Below are 26,927 nucleotides of genomic sequence, written 5' to 3'. Positions count from 1 at the left end.
CCATGCATGATGCTAGCTAGCCATCACTACGGTCACTTTGTTGCTACCAAACTATTTTTCTTTTAGTAGTGAGGGAAAATAGGATCCCCTTGTTTGTGATTAAAAAACCACATCGTTTTAAATCACCCCCAAAAAAAAAAACACACACACAAAAACAACATCATTTTGGCATTTATAGTTGAATATCTAAAATTTTCGAAAATATGAACAACAACAAAAAAAAAACCCGACTCGAGGAGAACGCCACCAACAATACAAATATTACATTTGGAAAATAAGAAAAATAATTATTGCACAACAGTCTAATGTGTTATGTTAAAAACGTCAATTTCAATTAAGTAAATTCTTATTTAAAATATAAAATCTAGATTTACAGTAAGATAACATACCATTTTAGAGTAAATAATAAGAGCGATACCTGAAAAAGAATAAACATACTAAAAATGTTATTTTCACACATTCTACAAGAACAATGTATATTACTATTGGTTTTGTTAATTAAAAAATCTCTCCACTACGTCATTTTTATTGACAAATCTTGTATATTAATGTTCTTTTCTTTTCCTTGGTGCTAAAGTTTCAGTTTACCTATCACTGTATCATACTCGTTGATCCTATGACATCAGTCTCTTTCTCCTTTCTCAGGCCACCACATTCAAATTGTTTTTTCTTTTGATAAGAACATTTCAAATTGCAAAAATACAAAAATAATATTATGAAAATAATAACGATAATATATAGGAGGGCGTAATGTTCTTAGCAATTTCATAAAATAATGAAACAAGCGGGACCAGGCTACCAGGTAAGCCCACTTCTATTACGTGTCCGTATAGGATTGGCTTGCATGCACAACCCGTCCTCGTTACCTTCGTCGCAACGCTTCCTGAATTTTCCATTATACCCCTACTTTCACTTGAAAACTACCGCTTCTACCCAAACGCGTTATCCTGTAGGACCTTTGATTCTATGGGAACGATGGCATTCCCGAAATTACGAATAAAATGATGGCATTAAAATACCCCTACTCTTTGTGGGACGCGGTAAGTACGTGGAATTTAAACGCGGGTTGGCAGTCTGATTGCTAGATATAAAACGAAGACTGAAAGACCAACTCTCTCTGTTCTTTCTTTCAGCAGAGTCTCCCAACTTTCTTTACTTTCTCTGGTGAATGAAAAAGTATGGGCCACATCTAATCCCCTTTAAAAACCAATTCTTCAATTCAACTTCAAGAATCCTTCCGATTCCTAGGGTTCTCTTTTGGGTTCCTTGAAAAAACCTTGCTTTTCTACTGTTTCTCTCTCCCTCTCTCTATCTCTGTCTCTCCAGTCTTTGTGAATGTTGGTGGTGGATATGGCAGTGCTCTCTACGAATACCCTGCCACTGGGGTTCAGATTTCGGCCTACGGATGAGGAGCTTATTGATTATTATTTGCGCTCCAAAATCAATGGCAATCATAAGCAAGTCACTGTTATTCGTGAAATTGATGTTTGCAAATGGGAGCCCTGGGATTTGCCTGGTATTTTTCTCTCTCTCATTACTTTCTCTGTTTATGGGTTTTGATTGAATGTAGTAAAAAATGGTTAGACTTCCCTTATGATTAAAGCCTTATAGTAGAAAACGATCCATTTATGTCTTATTTAGTTGTTATATTCACGATTCACTTTCCCTTCACTTGTAATTAGGCAGGGATTTTGTTTAATTTTTGAAACTTGGGTAAATTTATAAACTTTTGGTAGCAACTACTTGATTTTCTCACCAATCATCTATCTTTGGATCTTAAATTTGGAATTTTTTCGCTCAATTTTAAGTTTATGTTGTGCTGCAGATTTATCAGTGATACAGACAACGGATCCAGAGTGGTTCTTCTTCTGTCCACAGGACAGAAAGTACCCAAATGGGCACAGGTTGAACAGGGCTACAGGTAAAGGGTACTGGAAGGCCACTGGCAAGGATCGTCAAATCAAGTCAGCAACAATCTTGATTGGAATGAAAAAGACCCTGGTCTTCCATACTGGTCGTGCTCCTAAGGGTAAGAGGACCAATTGGGTTATGCACGAATACCGCACAACACAAAAGGAGCTTGATGGCACTAATCCTGGCCAGGTTGGATTTTTCTTCAACTCCTGTTTTGCTTCTAAGTTTTCTGATTATTTTGTTTAAGACATTTAATTGATCTTGGCTTCTCCAGTAATTGTTTTACTCTTTATTTATTTTGTTTCTATGACCGTATTTTGTTTCCAAAATCGTTAATGTTAAGTGTAAATTGTATAATTTAGTAAGGGAGGAATTGGTGATTCAGGCGATGAAGGGAGGAATTGTTTGATGGTTTGGGTGTCATATCATAATTGATGGAGCCTGCCAATAAATATTGGAATGAGGCAACCAAAAAAGAACAAATAAGGTCATCTATAGACAAAACATGTACATTTGTTAGTGATTAGCGAACCCCAATTATGAAGTATTAAGAAGCAATTCGAAAATCTCAATCTTTATTTGAGTCTCTTTGCATGGAAATAAGTACAGTTTTTAAAAGAAAGTTCTTTAATTGTTTGCATGTGTGGTTGTATATTGCACTTTTGTAGATATCCAAAACACATATGCACATATCACTGGCCTGTAATTTAAAATGACTAAAATTTCAAGTATTAAATCAGATGACCGTGTTTGTTGCTAATTTCCATGTTGTATTATGCAGAATCCCTTTGTTCTTTGTCGTCTGTTTAAAAAACAAGATGAGACTATCGACGATTCAAACTTTGCTGAAGTTGAACCTGCAGTTTCATCCTCTACTGCTGCCATATCTTCTCCTCAAGACACGCAGTCTGATCATGCACTGGGTCCAACATCACCATCATTTGAGAGGCTAGATGAAAAGCCGACTAAAGTAGAATGTACCATTGCTGATTATTCAAATGGGATGGAACCAGACACTCTACAACCTGTTGAGTGCCCTAGCAACACCTATAATGGTTATGATGCAGAAGATCAACTGAATGTGCCGCTGGAGGGATTAGACATGTTTTATGATCCCCCGCAACAGCCACTTTTTTCCCCACTGCACTCGCAGATGCAAACGGAGCTTTATTACTGTGGCAGCAATAACTTCAACAACGGTCATCAGGGGGTGAAGATTCAATACGGCACCAATGATCAAGATGCAGATATTTCTGAATTCTTGAGCTCAATTTTTAATAGTTCAGGGGAGCACAGTGATGTAGATGCATTTGTGGCAGTACCAGTGAGTGGAAACTTTCATGCTACTTAATTTTTAATCAAAATCGTCTTTTCAAGTTTTGCCTCCAAACTTGCAGCCGTAAATATCTGCAGCACTATACTAAAATAGTTGATTTCGGTGTCATGTGCTTTTAAATAGTTGTATCTAGAAAATTAAATTTCCATTGATCTCATTTCATACAGTGCGAGACAGAGCTTCAAAATCCTGTTCAGTCTGAGGGGAATATTGACAGAAAAGGTCCAGTGCAGAATGAGTCAACTCAAATAGATTGTTGTAAGTATTTTCTGATATGAACATTTTTTAGTTTCGGAGATGCGTGCATTACTAGATGAATGTTATTAACAGAATGCTTTCAAATGTAGTTCTTACTGGAGACGCTGGGACTGGAATCAGGCTTCGGACTCGGGAAACACAAAATCCAACTAGCACCGAGAACTTTGCGAGACAGGGTGATGCACCAAGAAGACTACGGCTTCAGCGTAAATTTGAAGTACTCCACTGCTGCAATTTATCTAAAGATTGGAACTGTAGACCAGAAGACCAAGAAACAAAACCAATGGCTGTGGAGGTGAGAAGTTTGTGAAGCCCAAATAATGTCAAAGTCTGATGAGATTTGTTCAGGGATTGGTAATCCTTTTAACGCTGTTTGCAGGAGATAAGAGATACTGAAGAGAAAGCTATTGATGCAGCTGTTAGTGATGTTGTTGATGCTGCTGTTAGTGATGCTGTTGATGCTGCTACTGATCCACCAAAAAAAGAAACCATGTCCACAAGACTAAACTTCACCCCAGAGGGCAGCATTCTGACAGGCGAAAGGGTCCCTAACGCGATCTTGCAGGGCTCTCCTGCTGGTCATTCTATGTGGTCATTTGCCTTTCTGTTTAGGGTAGTTGTTGTGGTTGCTTTCTTGTTCATAATGTTGCTAGCTTATGGAGATTTCATAAGTTTTGAAGCTGCTGGAAGCCCTTTAACCGTGCGTATGGCCTGAGCCCCATTTTTGAGGGGGCTGTTTTGTGAGGCTCACAGGATAGATCATAGAATTGTTAGGTCTGTTGATATTTATTTTTTACGTGCTTATTTTAGTATAACTCAGACCGAGTTCTCGTGTGTTTATGTACAGCAGCTAACAATTTTGAGGGTATTTTTCTTCCATAAATAAAATTATGAACTTTAGTTAAGCTGCACGGATTTATTTGAAATTGATCGGTTTTTTTTTTTTTTTTTTTCCCTGTATGGTTGGTTGCCCTTTATGCAATTAACAACATTAGTCTAGTGAGAGTGAAAAAAAAAAAAAAAAAAACTCTTTTTGGGTCAAAAGCAAAAGCGTTTACGAAATTACGTCTTTTGAAAAGTAAAGCGGAGTGTGTTTTGCTACCATCGCCAAAGTAAAAGCAACGCGCTTTACAAGTGGAAGAATATTCACTTCATAATTCTACCCTTCTCTTACAGTCAAGTCAACAGCTACTCTTGTCCTCTTTCCGACCCATGTCAGTTATTGGTTTTCTTCGCAATTTCGATCATACCAACAACAAAATGGATTCTTGTTCGATCGCCAATTTTCTGCTCGTTTTACTGCTCTCACTTGCTTCTCTTTGTCCCGTCCACGGCACTCATGAGGAGGATCATAATACCAACTATGCAAAAGAGATTCTAAGCGCAGCCCAGCAAGATAAACAGTGGTTGGTCTCCATAAGAAGGCAAATCCATGAAAACCCAGAACTCAGATTCGAAGAGTACAACACCAGTGCTCTTCTACGCAGAGAATTGGACCAACTTGGCATCACTTACACATACCCAATTGCCAAAACTGGTATTGTTGCCCAAATTGGCTCTGGTTCGAGCCCTGTTGTTGCGCTTCGAGCTGACATGGACGCCCTCTCATTGCAAGTAAACCCCTACTTCTTTTTATTTTTTGTTCTGTAATTTTGAGCAAATTTCTTTTTTCGTTTTTGTTTTTTGTTTTTTGTTTTTTGTTTTTGTGTGAATTTTATAAGAGTAGTAATTGATGGCTTGCGGGGTGGGGATTTTTAGGAGCTTGTAGAGTGGGAGCACAAGAGTAAGGTTGATGGTAAAATGCACGGTTGTGGTCATGATGCTCACACGACCATGCTTCTTGGCGCTGCTAAGTTGCTTAATCAACGGAAAGACAAACTTAAGGTCAGTTAAGTTTTATGTTGTGCAGTCTGAGCACAAGTTTCAATTTTTCTGTGGATTCAGCAAGGAAAAACATCACTATATAATACTGATAGAATAGAATAACTGGTTCAGCTTCTTCCCAAGAAAAACCAAAGCAAAACCCTTTTAAGGCAAGAAAAATTTGCGTAAAACTTCTCTTTCATATGGTGTTGAAGGGAACAGTGAGACTTATTTTTCAACCTGCGGAGGAGGGAGGTGCCGGCGCATCTGAGATGATAAAAGGAGGTGCGCTTGGTGAAGCTGAAGCAATATTTGGGATGCACGTTGCTTATGGAATACCTACCGGAACTATAGCATCCATTTCAGGGCCACACTTAGCTGCTGTTTGCTTTTTTGAAGCCAAAATGATCGGGATAGGCGGGCATGCTGCAGAACCCCATCTTTCTGCCGACCCAATACTTGCTGCCTCATTTGCAATTTTGGCATTGCAACAACTCATCTCAAGAGAAGTTGATCCCCTCCATAGCCAAGTAAGCGGCCTCCCCCCAAAAAAAACCACCCCCCCCCTCTTTTTTTTTCTAAAGAAGAAAAGAAAAATCTTTTCATGTTACTTTAATTTCGTTCCAATTTCTATTGTTTGTCAACTTGAACAATTGGTGAAGAGACAGTTGCTCGACATATCTGAAAGAACTTATATGATGACTCTATTAAATGTAGGTTTCAGAGCCTTCATCTGTTTATGTTTAGCATTTATTTTTCTATATAAGATTCTGTTTATTTTTCCTGTCCTTTATCCTCTTCTCTCTGTTCGGTTAACTCTTCTCTCCCACATTGTTTCATCACGTTCAATTTTCAGCCTGTTTTGGTATGCAAGAATTATGCATATAGAAGGAACAAAGACATAAAAACCTGCACTTCAGCTTAATGCTAATAGCTAGTTTTCTGCTGAAGGTTCTGTCCGTTACTTATGTTAGAGGTGGGAGTGCATCCAATGTAATTCCATCACATGTTGAATTTGGGGGCACATTGAGGAGTCTTACAACTGAAGGCTTGTGGAAACTCAGGAGGCGGTTGAAAGAGGTACACGCCATTCGCTAACCATTTCTCATTACACTTAATAGATAAATTACTACATCATTGTCATCACCACCCTATTATCTTTACTCGAAAATCATGCCCGATGTTATGTCGTAGCTGAGTAGGTAGGCTGTTAGCTTGTTTCAAGAGAACAAAGATAGAAGTGAGTGAAGTAGCTGGTTCATATTTATAAAGTTGGTGATGCCTTAAAAACTGGAATTGCTTGCAGGTTATTGAGAGCCAGGCAGTGGTGCACAGATGTAATGCATATGTCGATATGAAAGATGAAGAATTCCCACCATTACCTGCTGTTTTCAATGATGAAAGCTTGCATCTGCATGTGAAGAGGGTTGGAGAACTTACGCTTGGTCCTGAAAATGTGAAGGTGTGCGAGAAACTCATGGCAGGTGAAGACTTTGCCTTCTATCAAGAATTGATACCTGGAGTGATGTTTAGCATTGGAATTAGAAATGAGGAAGTGGGTTCAGTTTATTCTCCACACTCCCCTTACTTCTTTCTTGATGAGGATGTCCTTCCAATTGGGGTAGCATTACATGTTGCCTTGGTGGAGATTTATTTGGAGAGCCGCCAACATGCAGTTAAACAGTAAAATTTTAGAGCAACTGGTGTGGAGCGTTTTGGAAAGACTTGATGGTTTGGTTGCGTGCTGCTATATTGTACTAAGCAGTGTCAAGCTGATAAAGTAGTGTAAGAGAATGTATTGTTTCAAACAAGTAAAGAATTCGTTCTTGTTCAATGATTCACTTGGGTACGGATAAATAATTTTTCTTTTTTAATACAAGTAATAATCTAAACTATAAGGAGAGGGGTTTTTTCGCACACACACTACTGGGGTGTCATGGGAGTTGAACTTGAGACTATTGATCTGCAAATCAATGTTCATTTCCATTGGGTTAGACCTTATTTACACAAATAAATAAATTTAAAAAAGGTAAAATAAAATGAAATTTTCAGGTGGAAGTTTACTAGAAGAGTAATTTAAAAGTGAACGTTTCATTTCCTCATATTTGGACCCATATGGATGTACCCGATGGACAAAGATGGGTCAGGCTTTACAAACTATTGCAACGTCCATGTACAACCCCAAGACAACCCGATAAACAGTCTATGATGATGCTATGCTTGCTTCATAACATAAACTATTGCCTAGCAGCCTAGCCATTCTTGGATTATCTTTCGGCCTCTTTAGGTGAAACTCAATGCCTTACACTTTTTTTCTTCTTTTCTTTCTTAATGATACGACTAGTTTTCTGTTTAATTGGAGAAATCTTTATATGTTTGCGGGAATATTGAATATTGAATAATGCTGTAATATTTATATGTTTGCGGGATCATCAAATGATTCAGAAGACCATGTGTATTTAGTACTAGCAACAAACAAATCCAAAAATAATTGGGTGGTTGATTATGATTACTTTACTAACCAGGCTAAGTAATCATCCAGATTCTTCTAACCACCCATCCCAACCAATGCAATGCATTGCATGGAGCGCACCCTGGCTTGATTAGAATCTCTTATTTAGCTTAACCTTTTGAAAGTGCAAATCAATCTCACCCACGTAACCTAAATCTTCCAACTTTATTATTGAAAAAAATGGATAAAGGTAATCAAGGTGGTCAACCTAAATTCTTTTTGGCTAAACTTTAGTTAAGCATGAGGCCGCACAAGATACGTTGTTGGTTGGTGAAATTTGGTTGGTCCTTCAAATTGAGTGGTTGTGATCATTCACCAAACTTCTCAACTTAGGGCTTCTGTTGGTGTCCCTTTGCTGACTCACTCCCACGTGTAACCACCATGGTAAGTTGGGCCTCCTCTTTCTGAATTGGTACGAAAGAAGAAAATCTTTTTGTTCAGAAAGTTTCTGCATTTAACTTTGGCTCTTGGGAAACAAACCAAACAAAGGAGGACGATCAGTTTTCAGCTTTAGTTTCAAAAGCATGGTTGGCTTTGATTTGACACAAGGAGATATATGAACCAAAATGGATAAATATTTGCACCAAACTTACAAATTTTAATCTCCTCCTCTCCTATATGTATTTGCTGCAAATGGGTAAAGGTAAGCTGCACCTGCATGGTGAAAGAAATACCATCACTCTTTTGGTGAGGAAATTAAAGTGGGAACTAATTAATTAATCACCAAGAGAGAGAGAGAGAGAGAGAGAGAGAGAGAGAGAGAGAGAGAGAGAGAGCTTTTTCAATAACCTGTGAAAACAGCAACAGAAAGATAAAAGGGAGACTTAAGCTTTGTGATGTGGAGTGGAGAAAGCAACCCATGTGAGATCAACTTTACTTTCTCCTGGATTTTTATTTACTCGCAAAACTTGGGATGCAAATTTCACATCCCCACGCTTCTTCCATCCCAACTCAAGAGAGTTATATATGATTCATGGAAATTGGAATATGGTAAATTCTACGTGCAACTTTATCAAATTCTTTTAGAGTCCAGGGACGGCATAAAACCTACAATTAATGGCTAATTTAACCTGGACCACCAAGAAAGTTGGTCATCATTATCTAAGTACAGTATGAAAACATGCAGAACAGCAAAAACCCAGATCAAAAGTATATTTACTTTTTTTATCACCTCAAGTAACTAAGGCGTGATCATCACATAAAATGATGATGATCACTGACGTGGCAAAAGACTAGAAGATCATAGAGCGATGATGGATGGTTTACCACAACAGGGTTTATAGAATAAGTTCCTTCAGGAGCAAGGTATCCAGGTTGTACACATCAGATGCTACAGATGTCTGACACTTCACCGCCTAGTCATGAAAAATCCACCAGTCGGTGGGTGATGCATGTATTATCCTTTTTCATCAATTGGTTTCTTTTTCTCTTTTTTTTTCTTTTTCCATAATCTATCTAATTCACCTCCCCTTCTCTCTATAAATCTGCCAACTCTGCTCCACTGTTATCTCCCTCTTTTTGTACCTCCTCAGTCTTGGAGATTGGAAAAATAATTCAAAAAGAAACATTATTATATTAACAGGTTCTTTGTATAATTTAGTGGCACTGCATGTGCTCTTGAATAACACAGTCACTTTATATTCTAATAACCCAACCGTCCATCTCCATCCATCCATTATACTCTCACTCCCCTCCCCCGCATATAAAATCGCCCCCTTCTTCATTTGTTAGCCCTCTCCCCTTCTCTCTCTTTATCATTATCTCTTAAATTTATCTGTGCAATTTCAGATAAATCATATATTTTGATACTCAATTTATTCAGTGAGATAACAAATGGGTGAAGAGGCTAAGCAGGTAATTAGTGTGTATTTGCATGTTTCCTGTTTCTTTTTTTACTTATATAACATTCATTCCATTCCATGCATTTGCTGTAATGCTTATTGCTTGCTCTTCTTGGTTTTCGTTGGATAGGAACCAGCTCAGGCAGAGGCTAAGCCAGAGGAGAAAGCAGAGCAGAAAACAGAGGAGAAGAAAGAAGAGAAGGCAGAGGAGAAGGAAGAGCCAAAACCACCATCTCCTTTTGTGCTATTTGTAGACTTACATTGTATGGGATGTGCGAAGAAGATTGAGAGGTCCATCATGCGACTTAGAGGTCTTTCCTTTCTCTCCCTCTCGCTTTCATTTGCATGTCTGTAATTTGGTGTGCATTTTTGCTAACGCGGTTTCTTTTGAGAATGCAGGGGTGGAGGGGGTTATGATAGATACGGCTAAAAATGAAGTGACCATAAAGGGAATAGTGGAGCCTCAAGCAGTGTGCAACAAAATCATGAAGAAAACCAAGAGAAAAGCAAAAGTCTTGTCCCCATTACCAGCTGCTGAGGGTGAACCCATGCCGGAAGTTGTTGCTTCACAGGTCCATGCGCAGAACCTTAATTAATCAGAAACATTAAACAAACTGAAATTAAGTATGTTGAAACACTGAGCCAGTAATAACTTGCGGTTTCTGAATTCTTCTTACTGCTTCAGGTTAGTGGACTAGTAACTGTGGAGCTCCAAGTTAACATGCACTGTGAGGCCTGCGCAGAGCAACTTAAGAAAAAGATACTCAAACTCAGAGGTATTTACAGTTCATGTACTCAACTTAAGTTAAACCTAATTAGTCACGTTAATGACCTAATTTACTCTTCATGTAGTTGGCAATGTCCTATCACATTATGCCTTAATAATGATGTCATAATAATTACTGTCAACATATTAGCAGATTCAGGAGCAAGATGAGATAAATTTGATTGTGACTGAGCAGTCTAAGAAATAGCAAATTAAAGTTGGTGGCGAAGGAACTTCAGAAAAGGGTGCATTATGTTATGAGTCTGCCTGCCCTGCTTTCTTGTAGCCACGTTGATCTTTACAACTAAGCATATAACCAACCAAATTTTGGGCCCTATCTGACGTGTCCCGATAGAGCTAGATGTCCTCAGATTCATCAGTAGAGCTGTAAATAAGTATGGCTTAGGGACAAAACTGTTTTTATGTTTCCAAGAATTGGGGCCTATCTAATTAAACAACTCATTAGATATACAGTTTAGTTGAGGTTAATTTAAACAACTTGATTAATTAATGGCAGGAGTGCAAAGTGCTGTGACTGATCACAATAGCGGGAAGGTGATGGTGACAGGAACCATGGACGGCGACAAGCTAGTAGATTATGTGTACAGACGAACCAAGAAGCAAGCCCGAATCGTCCCACAACCGGAGCCTGAACCCGAGAAGAAAGAAGAGAACAAGGAAGGTGATGACAAGGCAGCAGAAGAAGCAAAACCATCAGAAGACAAGAAAGAAGAAAATGCAGAGGAAAAACCTGCAGAAGAGGCAAAGAAAGAAGAGGGTGGTGGTGATGGTGGAGAAGAAAGTAAAAACAAGGAGGAGGAGAAAGGTGGTGGTGAGGAAAACAAGGTGGTGGAGGAGATGAGCGGCAGTTACGTAAATAGTGGTATGGATGAGGAAAGTATGAAAAGAATGATGCAGTACTATTATCAGCCGCTGTATGTGATTGAGAGAATCCCACCTCCTCAGCTGTTCAGTGATGAGAATCCAAATGCATGTTGCATTTCATGACTCACCAACTTCCAACTTTGATGATCAATCAAATATTTCATAATAACAAGTTATTAAAATGTTGTTATGTTACTTATGTGTAGTATATTATTTATATTTATATATATATATAATGTTTTTCTTTTCTTTTATACATACTATATAGCAAGTTCTTCCACTCGTGACCAGAATTTTAGACAAGTAATTGGGTGCATGGTGTCAAGTAGTGGAATATTCATCCAATTTGAATTATTCTAGTCATAATTAATAACTCGAGATGATCCACCAATATATTATTTTTGGTACGTCGAATGTTCTTGTTTCCTTGGTGGTAAATATATTCTAGCCCTTCAGATTAATTACTAATTAATAGAGGAGAAGAAGGCTCGACCTAGTTAGAAGCTTTTCATCCGCTCTATGTGAAAAATATGATTATTTTTTTATAAAAAAAGTCGAAGTTGATCCACGTCCACATATAATACTGTTGAATCACGTTCCATAAAGCAATAACATGAGGGTACGAAAAGAATTGGATTGGGACGACGAAGAAAGGGTGTTCATGAACATTCAGTCAATCTCACTAGTGAATTTTTGGTTGGAGGCTAAATGTCGCATCAAACAAACACAATCTCTATTTTTTTGTTTAAAAGTAATCTATGATGATCTAATCTTTTTATATATCCACTAATTAATGAAACTTAGTCAAACCTGATGGGCAGGAAATTGAAACTCCTCCTTGATTACCCCCAAAAAAAAGGTGATTAATCAAACCCAAAGTTTAGGTTGGTGTTATGTCACACGTCGTATAGATAGATGGATAAATGGACAGGATACAAAATCTGATTGGGGCCGCCCGAGATTCCCTGAGAGAAATCAGAGCTGGTGTGGGTTTCACATGGTGGGGTCCAAATGTATTTGAAATCCGAGTCATCTGTCTGAATGAATAAGCCAAGCCAAGCACAAACATGGCCGCTGGGACCCACTATCCAAAACTGTAACGTGGCATGGGTGGTGAGCTGTCTATTTGTCTTATTTTGTCGTATATACAAAACAGGTACACACCCGTCATGGCCAATGTCAAATTGTTTCTCAAAAGTGGGAAGACAATGTGAGGTCGGGTAAGCAGAGGCCAAAGTGTTAGAGAGAAAAGCCAACTTTACTCTCTTTTTTTTCTTTTCTTTTGTATGATTACAGTACTTAAAAACAAAAGTGTTAGAAGAAGTGATCAGAGATGGAGCTAAAGCCTGAAGATGATATAAAAGCATCACTGTAGAGAAAAGGATGACAAAATTAAAGCACCTACTTTCTTTTAACCCGAAATAAAGCATAAACATCTAGTTTCTTTGATTATTCTCAACGCATCAATGGTCTAGTCTGCATTCTAGTTACTTGAGAGAGAGTTCTAGATTTATTTGATCGTTTTTGTTCTTAATTAACCTTAATTAGCATGAATTTAATAACAGGTTTATTTAAAACTATAAAGGGGTCTTGGTACGATGCATGCATGCATGTGCATGGTGGCATCACCAATGAGAGCGCAAAATGATGACATGATGCCCTGACTACGTAATGCGCATTTTATATATATATATATATATATATATATATATATATATGTAGAAACTAGAAACCCCAGACATTATATATAATGATGACAACCACAAAGGAATTACGATCGCATAGTTTGTATATAATATTCTATATTTAAAGTTACGACAAAGCTAAGTAACTAGTAAAGTGTTCCAAGTTCCAACGTTAGAAAGCCAAACTTGTTTGTTAAGGAAAACAGAAACAGCCCACATGGGATGGGAGTCATAATCTGAAACTACAAGTCCAATGCATATGAAAGGGAAGGGAGAATACATACACTGCACTTTTTTTTTGTATATCCAACAATATAAAGCCAGCGCTGCTGACACATCCTTCCACTCATCTCACTCATAATCCACATGACATGCATCTTTGCAATTTACAAACCATGATTTCTCTAATCAAAGTATCTTTAATTACGATATGACATAATACTAATCCTTTCTCAAATCAACTGAAAAAGCCGCCATCCATATCCATGGATATGTTAAAGGATAATACTTAGCCTTCTTTTGTAAAGGAATTCCGGATTACTTAGCTCAGTCGACTTTCTTCTGCGATGTCTACAAAATATATAAAGCCATGCAATACAACAACAGAACATCTAAAGCTGCCAAGCAAGAACGATAGCCATCTTAATTGCATGCATATTTGGATGTTGTTCAATTAGAGTTAGATTAAACATGGCCGATATGCAAATTGTTCTGGCTAAGGCTTGCAAAAATGTAGAGGCGCAGTATGTGGAGATGATGGTTCCTCTCTATTCTCATGGATGTGAGAAGAAAGTCAAGAAGACCCTCTCCCATCTCAAAGGTAAACTAGTAATTTTCATGTATCTTTCTTCTATGTAACACTTTGTAGCAGCAATCGTTTCTTCGTTCTTCTGGCTAGGTAGTTTGACTAGGCCCGATCGCAGGCGCTTCACAAAAATGCAGCCCGCAAGGAGACAATTAACTTTTGTGGGCCTGTGTGTGCATTTACATTATCTTACAGTCTGGGTTGGTCCAGTAACAGTTGGGGAATTAAGCAGCAGCAAAATACTAGAGCTTTAATTTTTCTTTCCCTTTCCTTTTTTTACTCAACTGACTGGTTGAAACTTGAATTGGAAGTCAGTTTGAAATTATTAATAAATCTCAAGATATCTAAATGATATTTATGCATATGTACAGGGATATACTCGGTGAAGGTGGATTACGACCAACAAAAGGTGACAGTGTGGGGAATATGCAACAAATACGATGTGCTTGCAACCGTGAGGAGCAAGAGAAAGGACGCCTGTTTTTGGAACCCCCAAGACAACGACATTGCCTTAGAATTACAATCGCAGCCTCCCTCAGACTCAAGCTCTCCTCCAATTTCATCAGCTTCGAGATACGCAAACTCTTCTTTAGCTCTGATCAGGGTTCGCTCTCTAAGCTTAAAATTGAAAGCATGGAAGAAAGTCTTCACTAGATCCTACTCGTTACCCTGATCCCGAGAGAGGCTTTCTCGAGGGTTATTCCTAATAAACCCTAATACTTTTGAATTTGTATCTAATTTTCTAAAAAATTAACTTGAGGGGTACGTACGTTAAAGAGAATTGTCTGTTGTCATCTATTTCCTATTATAATTAGTCAAAAGAAACTGGGTGCTGGTCTAATATTATATACCCAGCCAGTCTTTCTCTTCAAATTCGTATTATTTGGTAAGATTTGACAAGTTAGTTCTCTCTTTGGTTTGATTTTCAGGGGTCAGCTTGATAATAGTCAATCATACCTCCATCCATACACTGTTACGTACCAACTATTTGTGGGTGGGTTGCAACTTGCATTGCACACCTGCTTGACAACACACAGAATTTTCTCTACCACTTTACTGCAAACAAACATGCAGATAAAGCAGATCACATGGCATTTTGTCCTGCTGATTTCATGCCAACCATAAAATATAGCATGTACAAGAGACTTTTTAGCTTTCAAGCCACTTGTATATCGCCGACGCCGATCCATCCAAAATCGTCGAAGGGGTTGTTGCCACGTGATCCAACAAAAAAGTTTGAAGACTTGATTGCACAGAAGAAAACAAAAGTCTTATAACAAGGCGAACAAAACGTTGGGCTGAACAACTTTAATCATGACTATTTACGCGTAAGCTGACCAAACCCCACACACAGTGACAGTCCGTTCCGTTGGGCTGAACAAGTTAATCAACTTCCCCATATAGTAATTTCTATCATAAAATCAAAAGAGTAATCATAGAACATACCAGAAAGAAAGTTGAAAAAAAGGCCACCGGCTAGCTTAGCGACATAGCTTGCTTATATTATATATTATGTAGCGTGAATTTTGAATTCAATGGGGGCTACACGTTACAACAACGAAAAGGTACGTATATAACAAGGCAGAACGCTTTGAAGGGGAAGGGTGTCTTGTAAATTCTATCAAGCTAGCCACCTACCAACGCCAAGCTCTCCTTTCTCTGCTGTGAATTGGTGTGTGGAGGAGGAAAGGAATCTGAAGAGAATGATAAGGGTAGGCGTGGTTGCAGAACTGTTAGAGGCATATAGAGCAGCGCTTTCGATGATGACAGAGCACCTCTTACCGCCACCACCGCGGCGGTGGCGTAGCGCCCGTTTTGATGGTCTCATCAATACTATTCGTTTAGTTTCTCGCCCGGCCTCAACTCCCGACTCTGCCTCTTCTTTCTATCTGTACTTTTAAACTTAAATTTGGTTACTTAATTTGCAATATCTGTGTTCAATTTTTAGGATGCTGTACTCCGTGCGTCCTTGAAATGGTGTACATCTATATTTATGAAATTCTTTGTTTTCTTTGGTTTATCTCTTCTTCTTCCTTTGTTTTCTTTTTTTCTTTTTTTCTTTTTTTATAAATATTTTTTATAATAAGATTTACCTGAGAGACAGAGACAGAGAGAGATGTTTGTCTGAGATTTCCGGGCTGTTCTTAAATTTGGTTTTTTTTTTTCCCCTTACTATAGTAAATTAGTGATAGAACTAGACAGAGGCATTATGTAATATGTATTAAGCAAGCAGACGCGAAGAATTATAATATTAATTTGACATAAATAACCTAAATGATGGAATGGGATCATGGGACTTCCTATTAGATGACAATTTTTTATAAGCTTAATTATATTTAGATATATCCACTTTACATATGTTATGTGAACCTCAAACTAAAAAAACAAAACAACCACTCCATGTTCCTTGTTGCTTGTTTGGTTTTTTTATCACAATAACCTCGCGACATATTATGTGGGACCTATTCTTTCCCATAATATATATATATATAATGAATATTCAATATCATATGAACTAATAATATAGCAACATTAGAGAAATAGGTTGGCCGAGAAACCTAATTTAGACCTTGACTACATTTTAATGTCATACATGCATGTGGCCAAAAACGTGCAGGTTCTTGAAGATTTTTCAACACATGTGAATATATTATAATCCATAAATTATAACATGTTTACTCACTTCTTCTTACTATATTTAATCAATATGGAATATCCGTCCCTTTATAATATCGAGTTTGAATTGCCACTTTATTAACTAGAATAGTTTATAATATCTCATTTTCGGAAAAATAAAATAGAACAGGCTATCCATCCCTTCGATGTTGTGTGTAACATATCCATTATGTGTTGCATTGCACATTTAATTCAATTGAAACAATGTAAAAGGGGAAAAACCAAAACCAAAAACAAAATAAAAATGTAAAAGGGGAAGAAAAGCTAAACGTCAAAAAGCATGAGGTGGTAAATCATTTATGCACAATTACATGGGCTTCTTTGGAGATAGGCATAAACCGAAGGCCAAAACTAAAAAACAGAGTGACGTTCACCCAAATTCTCTTTCCTTGTTTCTCTTGGACGGTGAAGACCCAGAGGACACTGCCACCAGTCACCACCACTGGCTCTGCCTCTCTCTCCTCACTCGTCACTGTTGTGGTATGAATTTCTCTTCAATTAATGCAAAATCTCAGATTTCTTACGATTTCCAAACGGATTGATGTGGTCTCAATAGAAATTAGAAGAATCCCAAGATTTGTTTAGGATTTTGTTGTATATAATCATCTGGGTTTGGTTTGGTTTTCTGATTGATGTAGCAGTAGGGCTTAGTTAAGCAAGACAGCTATTGATATATTTGATGCTACCGTTTTATAAATTTTACAGCAGCTTTTCTGCTTTTGTTCCTCTTGTTTTCTCTTCGTAATTGGGCGATTGCTGAAAACCGACGGTTCGGTCGTCCTCACTTTGCAATTCTCAGAACATCATATTTTTCCCTGATATAATTTCATTGTTATTCTATCATCTTTATGTTGTTTGATATTGCGTTCTTCATTAATTTTTAATTTCTGTGGTAAACGGGCCTGTTTTTGAATTTTTTTAGCTCTTATTGTTATTTCAAAAGCTCTTAATTGATGTAATTCCTAGTGGGTCTTGATCAATTTACTTCATTTTTGTGTTAGAACCAAAATATAAGAATGACGGGATTTGGGTCGTATGGAAATGGAGGACCTTATCCATATTCATCATCGCCTTCAAGTTTGTCGGCTTTAGCGCCACCTTTTACTGTCGATCGGTCTGTGCCCAAACCCATTTCAAGCCCACTTGTGGATGTGACCGAGACGCCTTATGTTGCCCCCTTGAATTCTTCTTCGCACAATTGGCTTCCTTCTCACCCTCCCATTACAGGGTCCAACTTCTTTGCCAATCCTACCCCAGAGTTCAATTCATTGCCTTCATCAAATGCGTATAGATACGCAGGCTCGCAGATTGTTGACCCACCCAATACAACTTTGCCTCCTTTGAACACTATTACACCCGCTTCATCCAATGCATTTACATATGATCAATCCTTGGATGCTGTTGCAACTAGTTTTGTTGAGGCCAAACCATATTATCCCTCTTATTTGTCACCTACAATTCACGGGGATAGTCCCTTGGTGGTTCCTGATCAACCTAGTTATGATTGGCTATCTACCACTCATTTTGCTCCCTTGGATGGCTGCTCTCGCAAGGATTACACTCAAAGGCCGCCTGATTTAAAGTATACAGCACAATGGGGTGGCTTGTGGAATGGACTGTCAGAGTGGGAGCAGGGTAAACAGGGAGACTTTGATGGAAGTTTCTGCTCAAAGAAAACTGATGTATCGGGCTCATTTCTATACAAGAATTTCATGAACCAAGGTATGCATTCCCCACAGTTATATGTCTATGGAATTTTTTCAGGTGGAAATGTTTGGAAGCTAATTTAACTCCTCTGTCTTATCATGGTAGTTTGTTTCGGATGTTTTACTCTGTTTTTAAAATTTTGTCTTTCATAGTGTTCATGATTTCAAACAATTACCTTTTGCTTCTGTTTGTGTTGCATGTTGCACTTTCAACAATTTTTGTTGAATAATAGGATGAGCATATGATTCTTTTCTTGCTTTGTTTTCTGTTAATTATCTGTATAATATGCAGAACCTCATTCCTCCAATAGCTTGAACTCATTTGAAGAAGCATCCCATGGCATCAATACTCTGGGTTGGGAAAAGCCTGGTGGGTCTGGAAATGCGCACTTAGGTGATAAGTCCCTTGTGGGGAAAAATTCCAAATTCACCCCTTCTGACTTTTCAAAATCTGTCATGGGATCCCTCTCGGTAGTTCCAGAACCCCATCTTAAGGCACCATCCTCACAATGTGTCACTAAGACCTCAAACTGTAAAACACCATACAGTGTGTCATCTGAGACACAACAGCTTGATGCTAGTCTGGATTATATAACGTCCATTTCAGAGTCGTCCCCTGCCTTTGCCACTAGAACACCAGCACTTGGCACTAAACTTTCAGAACCAGGGACAGGTTTATTCAGAAGGTTGAATTTCATAAGTGATGCAGCTGATACAGATCATGGTGATTATTATTCCTCCGGTGTACAAGAGTCTCATCTGCCACAAATTTCTGAAGGAAAAGTTCTTTTCGATTCAAGCCAGCTTGGCTTTCACCTTGGAGCAAAGGATTGCTTCTCTGCAGAATCATCATCAGCAAGAAATGAGGAGCTGTCAAATAATAGAAATATTATCAACAAGGATGCCTGGGATAAAGTTTTTAAAGCGAAGCCTGGACTTCAAAATTCTCATGTTGGTCTTGATGGTTTTAAAATGGCATTTAAAACAAATGAAACCATCAATTCTTTTCTGAGTTCGTCTGACAATGTAGATCCTAATAACCCAGGTGTGGACTCGCCATGCTGGAAAGGAGTTCCTGGTAGTTGTTTTTCTCCATTTGGAGCATCTGAAGATGGAGTACCAGAACAGATAAAGAAACTAGAGGACTGTAGTGGTTTGAATATTCACATGCCGATGTTTCCACTAAGTGCTGGTGAAAATGTTTCCTCCCAAAAGCCTATCAAGAACGCAGTCGAATACAATGAATTTGGGTGGCTGGAAAATGGTTTGAGACCTCCTTTGAAGAGATATTCAGTTGCAAATTCAGCTTTTGGAGAACATAAATGGGATAATTCCGTGAAGACCACCTATGATGCAGAAACAAGCCATGATAGAGGACCTCAAAGTTACAGGGATGGCCTCCATCAATCAGGGAATGGAGACAAGTCCTTGGGTCTCCTTGACGATTCTCACGCCATGCAACAGGGTCATGGAGAAGATGGATTAGCAACGGAAGTAAAGCAAACATGGAGTTGTGTTGCAGATGTGAAATTGAATGCAAATGACACCATGGAATATGGTTCATCACATGTGCCTTCTCATGTTGTGGAAAATGTATTGTGTTCTTCTGCAGAGGATGCTGCGACTAAGCTTTCCAAATCAAATGGGGAAGAATCTATGCTGAAAGTGGATGTCCAGATGCTTGTTGATACATTGAAGAATCTGTCAGAATTGCTGCTTACTAATTGTTCAAATGGCTTGTGTCAATTAAAGAAAACAGATATTGCAACCCTAAAAGCTGTGATCAATAACCTGCATATATGTATATCGAAGAATGTTGAAAAATGGTCGCCTATGCAAGAATCACCAACTTTCCAGCAAAACACTTCTCAGTGTTATGCAGAGTTAAGTGAGCATCATAAGGTATGGTGCTTAATTTTTTTTGAATTTTATTCCAAAATTTAATTTGTCTGATGAGTAATGTGTGTTTCATTATGCAGTTACTTACTATCTCATATTCCTGAATAATTGTGTTTTGCTTGGCCGAATAATCTCTTCAGGTTCTGAGTGCAGACAGGCCCCTGTCAGCATCTGCCCCTGACATTCAGGATCAAGTTATAGGTTCCATTCATGTGAAAAGTGACATAGACGTGGTGAAAGAAGATAAAATGACCCAGGTACTCTATCTCTAGCATCATAGAGTATAATGCTAAGTTGTTTTCTTCCCATTGAGGGATGAGGAAGTATAAATGATTATGTACTTATTGTGTCATTTACCTTGGTTTTCTAGGCTATAAAGGAGATTCTTAGTGAGAATTTTCATTCTGAGGAAACAGACCCTCAAGTTCTCTTGTACAAGAATCTCTGGCTCGAGGCTGAAGCTGTATTATGTTCCATTAATTATAAGGCTCGCTTTAATCGTGTGAAGATAGAAATGGATAAGTGCAAGGCAGAAAATTCCAAAGGTTGATGTTCTCAAACTTCGTAGTTTTCTGTCATATAAAGGATAAACTTATATCTTATCTGATTTTCTTTATTCTTTTTTTATGATTCTTTTTCAGACGTCTTTGAATATACTGCAGATATGATGAAGCAATCAAAGTCTGAGGTTTCCCCTGATTCAAACCCAGTTAATCCATTAACACCTGAGGCTCAGGGTTGTCCAACTTCAAATGTTCCGGATTTACCTATTTTAAGTCAGGAAGATGAGGTTTTGGCCAGATTTGATATCTTAAGGGGCCGCGTTGAGAACACAAATTCCATTAATGCTTCCAATGCGGCTGAATTGAGCTCCAAGGCTTCTCCTGAACCCAGCAAGGTTGAGAGAATCGCACCTGAAGCAAATGGTACCCCATCACCTGGTATCTCCATCCAGGATTCTTCCATATCAAGCACAATTGGGGTGACAGATGATTATGAGGCTTCTGTTATGGCCAGATTTCATATCTTAAGAGACCGGGTTGAGAAATCAAAGTTCATTAGTGCTGTCAATATGGAAGAACCATCAAGCCCGAAGGTGTCTCTTGAACCCAAAACTGACGTAATTGTACCTGACAGAAATGATGGCTCAGCATCTGAGTTCAATCTTTTTCAGGACTCTCCTCCTTCAATCACAACCAGCCACGCAAATGATTGTGAGGCTTCTGTTATGTCAAGACTTCATATCCTCAAATCCCGGGTTGACAACTGTAGTGACATGCATACAGAAGGGCAACAACTGCCAGAACCCAAGATTGAGGTAATTGCACCTGACACAAGTGATAGCTTAATGCCTGAGTTCAGCATCCAGGATTCTCCCGTTTCAAGAGCAACCAGCCAAGCAAATGATTGTGAGGCTTCTGTTATGTCTAGACTTCATATCCTCAAATCCCGGGTTGACAACAGTAGTTACATGCATAGAGAAGGGAAACAGCTGCCAGAAATTGGTGGTCTTGGAAATGCTGGTAAGAGACACCCTTGGCCAATTATTAGCAAGAGATCAGAGGGTGGAAGTTCAGATATAAAAGAGCAGCCTATTTTGCGAAGTTTCAAAGCTGACAATAGTGAAGGCAAGTTGGATACTGCTAAGGAGTTCCATCTGTTCGTTGAGGACGATCCACTGACACAATATTTCAGGATCCACAAGCCTGCAAATCAGCTTCCTGCAGGCGGGCATGATAACTCTTCATCAGATTGGGAACATGTCATGAAAGAGGAGATTTGGGGGCAGAACTGTTGAATCTGAAGCTGGAAACCCAGATGTACCTGGGTGGTGAACGATTCCTCTTTCTTCTGTGCTTAATGTCATATAGTGTCTGGGTATATGGTCGTGGTGGTTGCTTCAAACAGTATATGACTATTTTAAAAAAAAACTCAAAAGTTAAAAAAGAGCTAAATGACTCTTTGATATGTTATGCATGTACAAAGTTTTTGAACTTATTTAAATATTCCGAACATGTGTGTTTTGTAATTATCATAATTATCATCATCTGGTCTTGCTGTCGATCTATCGTATGGCCAGGTAAAAGCTTGCATTTGATCATGAATATTGCAGTCTCAAGCAAATGTTGTACGAAACAATTTTACATTTTAAGATTTTGGCATCATAGATGTCCAGTGTAGGATTTTGTACATAGAACATGCACTCGGTATAAGATAAGATGCGACTTCAATGTTCTGTCTGATAATTAATTAACATTTTTTTATAAGTGAGATTCTAATTTATTCTAATTTAAATTATGTGGAGGAGGATTGAATTCGGGTGGGTGTAGGGTGGGAAACATATTTGCTCTGGTCAACCTGGCTAAGCTCATGTAGGCAATTAATTAGCATTTTAAAAGTGTTTCGGTGCAAAACCAAAAAAATCCACTGGGGCACGATAGAAAGCCTCTTCCAAGACTCCCAAGGGTAACAGCTCTCTACCTGGATCCTGGTCTTAATTTGAGCTAAATTACAAACATTTTCTTATCCATTTTCAGAACTCTTTGACAAGGAGGAGCCCCATTTTAATGGAGGGTTGTGGGATATGAGGGCTCTAAATATTAAAAATACACTGCTTATTTTATCGTATCCAAGTCACCTTTGTCTGGACCGGAGACAAAACCTCATTGTTAGCTTTCGGTTTCAACCTGTTCCCAGGAAATCACATATAAAAAACTACATCCTTAACTGCATGCATTTGGATTTCCCTGGTTTCTGGTCAACCTGGCTCTGGCTGCCACTGAAATGTAATCCCAGTTCCTCATAAGTCTTGCTGGTGGCTTTTGATATGATGCAATAACAGTATAAGCTAGTCATATATGAACCCACTCTACTTGTCCCCTTCTTCTACTTGCTCAATAAACATGTAGTAAATCTTTGGTGACTTGGCAACAGCGACATTCCAGTCTACTGTCTGCCTGCCTGCCTATCTCAGTTGGCACGGGTTGCTTAATTTCCTGGATCTTTAATAATAAATTCACAATTAAATACACTTTTTTCCGGCTATAAATATTAATCATCCTGTCATAGGCCTCCAATTAAGTCAAGTGGGAAAATTAACCAGTAAACAAAATGAGACCACAAAATCTAAATCGTGTATCTATTGTTTTAATTGCTGCTTTGTTATGTCGAAGTGTGCATTCACAGCTCCAAGTTGGGTTTTATACAACTTCATGTACCTTAGCGGAGTTAATCGTCAAGGACGAGGTTAGAAAAGGGTTCTTTAAGAACCCAGGAGTTGCAGCTGGTCTTGTAAGATTGCACTTCCATGACTGCTTTGTTAGAGTAAGATTAATGTCCCCTAATTAAGGCAACTTATTGTTTTCATGTTATCAATGGTTCAACTTAACAAGGAACATAAGTATATTGGTAGATTCTAACATGCACGTATGTTCCTCCTTTTGACTTGACTACTAGAAATGAGGTTACAATTGTATACTAGCTGTCAGGCTTGAGCTATTTGAGTTTGACAGAGAGGGTAAACTAATTTAATTTGTTGCTTCTTTAGGGCTGTGATGCATCGGTGCTCATTGATTCCACTTCCTTAATTTGGGCCCCTATATCTCCCTAATATACGTACGTATGTGTGTGTGTGTGTGTGGCTACTTTTTGTATCAATTTCTTATCAAATCTGTGATCTCCATGCAGACTAGAGGGCTTGGATATATCGTTCCTGCTGGAAGAAGAGATGGCAAAATTTCACAAGCTTCAGACACATTCACGAACTTACCTCCCCCATCATTCAATGTCGACCAGCTCAGTAAACTTTTTGCAAACAAGGGTTTTACACAAGAAGAAATGGTTACTCTCTCTGGTATTAACAACTCTGATCTGAATTCTTCCTTGTGAAAATCCTAAACACTTTTCTGTTGCTTTCTATTAAGTAACAAATACAGATGCTAATGAATCAGATACTGTGATTTACAGGAGCACACACCATTGGCCGCTCTCATTGCACAGCTTTCAGTAACAGATTGTACAATTTTAACAGAACATCAAGGCAGGACCCAAGTTTAGACCCCCCGTACGCTGCTCAGTTGAAGCGGCAATGCCAACAGGGCAACTCAAGTCCAAATTTTGTGGTTCCGATGAACCCCGCCAGCCCTGCTGTCACTGACACCAGCTACTACGCCGACTTTCTTACAAACCGAGGTTTGTTTACATCAGACCAAACTCTCCTCACAAACTCAGCAACCGCAAACCAAGTCAATCAAAATGCCAAAATGCCCTTCCTTTGGAGGACTAAATTCGCTTATGCAATGGTGAAGATGGGCAGACTTCAAGTCTTAACAGGCAATGCTGGTGAGATTCGAGCAAATTGCAGGGTTATTAACAGCTAGAGAGACCAGAGAGGTTTTCTTATGCGTGCTCCTCAAACTTAAGGATGGGGATGCTTCAGCTTACTTTTCAATTCTAGTTATTTGTTTGTTTGGTTGTCCTTGTATTTGTGTTTTTTCGGTCAATGGTTGTTCTTCTATTAGTTAATAACATAACAAGCACCTTGCTGTTATGTTAGCCAATAATCACCAAAGTAATAAAATAAGTGCCCCCGGTTAACCTATCACCATTTACCTATCAATCAAGTATTAAAGTAACCAAAAGATATCAAGAGATGAATAATGAAATCCTTAATTAACTCATCAAGAGTGACGGGCATCAGCAAAACTAAAGACCCTCACTGCGATTGTTTTCAGTCCCCCGAAAAATGAAAAGAAATGCATAATCCAGCCTCATAGATGGGCGTCCCATTTAACTAATTACGACACCAATTCAAAAACACTCATCATCAAGTAAACAATGAGCATGAGGAAAATTATGATTGCCCAAATCAAGTTGTGAGCTCCATGATAGCACTGACGATGTCCCCGCTGTGAGTCTTGAGAGCCTTGACAGCTTTGCTCCTTGACACCCCAGCCTGTGTCATGACCAAATCAATGTCCCTAGGTTCCACCCCGGCTTCATCAACCTCTTCCTCCTCTTCATCTGCCTGAGCTCCAGCAGCCGCTGCAGAAATCTCTGATTTTGTCATCACAGAACTCATGTCTGGCATCCTGAACTGCTGGGCGGCCTGTGTCTGCAGCTGAGAGCTCAAATCCTCTATCTTGGCCTCACCAAATATGACATAGGTCTCAGAATTTGGACTCTTGAAGATATCAGGTTTCGAGATGAAAAATAGTATCTGAAACACCCAAAAAGAAGAAACAATGAATATTGTGCATGTTATTACCATATCTCAATTAAATGAGCGGGAAACCAAACAGCAGCTTACATTTTTGGTTCTCTTGATGGTGACCCTGCTAACACCCGTAACAGGCTTCATGCCCAGCTTCAACATTGCCTTTCGACTCTTCTTCTCACTTCTGCTCTGCTTTGAAGACTCATTTCCACCTGTTACTAATTCTCTAATCAAGATCACTTGAAGACAAAGATAGATAATATGCATTTCATTGTAACTGAGTAGCAAAAATGCTCTAGCCCACAATGAAACCTCAGCATGAATGAATGAAAAAGTTTGAATTTTTATACTTCAGAACAATGACTCAGGTCGAAAAAACTTTCAAATTTTCAAATCAAAATCACCCAAGCTAATTTTTATGCTTTCATAGTTTCTGTTAATTCTTTTATTTTCTCCCTCTAACATGCTCCAAACCCAAAACACTCCAAGCATTACAGAAAATCCTGGAACAGTATATAATAAATCACAGAAATGACAAATACGCCCTAAAATGGAGCAATTGACACCATAACAATGAAAACCCTCCTCTTTTTCCGGAAGGAAAACAGGGAAACCGATAAAGAAGATAAGACGAAAAGGACGACCTTGAGCGCCATCTTCCTTGTCATCATCGTCGTCGTCGTCGTCGTCATCCTCGTCGTCTTCGTCCCTGTCGTTGTCGTCCTTCACGTCCTCAACCACGACTTCGTCTTCTCCCTTGTTCTGTCAATAGTCGCAGTACTGGGATTACTTAAAAATATAAATAAATAACAAAATAGATAATGTAAATGAGGAATATTGAATTCCAAAAAGATAAAAGCGAGGAGCTTTACCTGATGAGAGTTCTTGAGGGATTGGTCGGTGGACAGGACCTCGTCGGCCGCCTCCGTGTGAACCAGTGGAGCCGGTGACATCTTCGGCTTCGTCGTCTAAACTCTACAACTCTAAAACGGATAAATATGGAGAGTCTTAGCCGTTTGGGTCGCACGCAGCAGTCTATACAATAGGAATGGGGATGGCTTTTCTGTTATATCATTGGTGATTTGCAAGGGTTTCTCTTTGGATTTACCATTTTTACATGGGCCTCCAAGTTTTGGGCTTTATATATCTTTCATTTATTGCTTCGGCCCACACATACACACTAAGCCAATTCATTAAATTAAAGGAAAATGCTAGGGAGACCAACTTTAGATACCAACTTGTGTACCAACTCTCTAATAGAGTGTGGGACCCATTGTATTGGTGGGCTCCACCTCTATTAGAGAGTTGGTACACAAGTTGGTATCTAAAGTTGGTCATGCAGTCGACTCATTCTATAGTTAGATAAGGCCCTATCTCTTAATCGTTATCTCTTAATCGTTATCGAACCAATTTGATTCAACGGAGATAATTTTTTATATTGATTTTTCTATATATTCCATTACAGTTTATACTGCTGAATAAATTGTTAATAGATTCTTATCTGAATAAAAGAACAGTTCTGAATAGCAAATCCCATTAACATAAATTCATTAAAAAAAAAAGAAT

At 38.6% G+C, this 26,927-nt stretch overlaps 7 protein-coding genes and 1 long non-coding RNA gene across 8 annotated transcripts; 6 read left to right on the top strand and 2 right to left on the bottom strand.

Annotated features, from left to right (window-relative positions):
• Window positions 1,094–4,413, top strand: LOC18784617 (NAC domain-containing protein 91). Its single transcript, XM_020556473.1, has 6 exons — window positions 1,094–1,516; window positions 1,826–2,103; window positions 2,696–3,238; window positions 3,418–3,508; window positions 3,598–3,803; window positions 3,888–4,413. The coding sequence occupies exons 1-6, from the start codon at window positions 1,336–1,338 to the stop codon at window positions 4,221–4,223; spliced, it is 1,635 nt and encodes a 544-aa protein (XP_020412062.1). The 5' UTR covers window positions 1,094–1,335; the 3' UTR covers window positions 4,224–4,413.
• On the top strand, window positions 4,511–7,228 carry LOC18785862 (IAA-amino acid hydrolase ILR1-like 5). Its single transcript, XM_007217932.2, has 5 exons — window positions 4,511–5,122; window positions 5,267–5,392; window positions 5,587–5,901; window positions 6,323–6,451; window positions 6,678–7,228. Exons 1-5 carry the CDS (start codon window positions 4,721–4,723, stop codon window positions 7,056–7,058), a joined length of 1,353 nt encoding a protein of 450 aa, XP_007217994.1. The 5' UTR covers window positions 4,511–4,720; the 3' UTR covers window positions 7,059–7,228.
• Window positions 7,558–8,820, bottom strand: LOC109947650. Its single transcript, XR_002270429.1, has 3 exons — window positions 8,673–8,820; window positions 8,477–8,537; window positions 7,558–8,349 (listed from the first exon to the last, which is right to left on the bottom strand). It is a non-coding gene; the product is annotated as an uncharacterized LOC109947650 (long non-coding RNA).
• LOC109946994 (heavy metal-associated isoprenylated plant protein 9) lies at window positions 9,381–11,633 on the top strand. The gene is made up of 5 exons (XM_020556181.1): window positions 9,381–9,737; window positions 9,855–10,035; window positions 10,124–10,296; window positions 10,410–10,500; window positions 11,008–11,633. Exons 1-5 carry the CDS (start codon window positions 9,717–9,719, stop codon window positions 11,496–11,498), a joined length of 957 nt encoding a protein of 318 aa, XP_020411770.1. The 5' UTR covers window positions 9,381–9,716; the 3' UTR covers window positions 11,499–11,633.
• On the top strand, window positions 13,431–15,885 carry LOC18787125 (heavy metal-associated isoprenylated plant protein 36). The gene is made up of 2 exons (XM_007219251.2): window positions 13,431–13,880; window positions 14,237–15,885. Exons 1-2 carry the CDS (start codon window positions 13,751–13,753, stop codon window positions 14,536–14,538), a joined length of 432 nt encoding a protein of 143 aa, XP_007219313.1. The 5' UTR covers window positions 13,431–13,750; the 3' UTR covers window positions 14,539–15,885.
• Window positions 16,762–22,305, top strand: LOC18786134. The gene is made up of 6 exons (XM_007220523.2): window positions 16,762–17,021; window positions 17,543–18,263; window positions 18,540–20,149; window positions 20,287–20,403; window positions 20,517–20,691; window positions 20,788–22,305. The coding sequence occupies exons 2-6, from the start codon at window positions 17,558–17,560 to the stop codon at window positions 21,942–21,944; spliced, it is 3,765 nt and encodes a 1,254-aa protein (XP_007220585.1). The 5' UTR covers window positions 16,762–17,021; window positions 17,543–17,557; the 3' UTR covers window positions 21,945–22,305.
• Window positions 23,250–24,706, top strand: LOC18784960 (peroxidase 5). The gene is made up of 3 exons (XM_007219523.2): window positions 23,250–23,470; window positions 23,834–23,999; window positions 24,113–24,706. The coding sequence occupies exons 1-3, from the start codon at window positions 23,258–23,260 to the stop codon at window positions 24,523–24,525; spliced, it is 792 nt and encodes a 263-aa protein (XP_007219585.1). The 5' UTR covers window positions 23,250–23,257; the 3' UTR covers window positions 24,526–24,706.
• LOC18786272 (nascent polypeptide-associated complex subunit alpha-like protein 2) lies at window positions 24,791–26,421 on the bottom strand. Its single transcript, XM_007218302.2, has 4 exons — window positions 26,234–26,421; window positions 26,006–26,123; window positions 25,455–25,573; window positions 24,791–25,364 (listed from the first exon to the last, which is right to left on the bottom strand). The coding sequence occupies exons 1-4, from the start codon at window positions 26,312–26,314 to the stop codon at window positions 25,014–25,016; spliced, it is 669 nt and encodes a 222-aa protein (XP_007218364.1). The 5' UTR covers window positions 26,315–26,421; the 3' UTR covers window positions 24,791–25,013.

The sequence above is a fragment of the Prunus persica genome, chromosome G2 (genome assembly GCF_000346465.2).
Source record: "Prunus persica cultivar Lovell chromosome G2, Prunus_persica_NCBIv2, whole genome shotgun sequence".
Taxonomy (NCBI): Eukaryota; Viridiplantae; Streptophyta; class Magnoliopsida; order Rosales; family Rosaceae; genus Prunus; species Prunus persica.
Note: the sequence above shows the minus strand (reverse complement) of the source record. Positions and strands in the feature narration are given on the sequence as shown.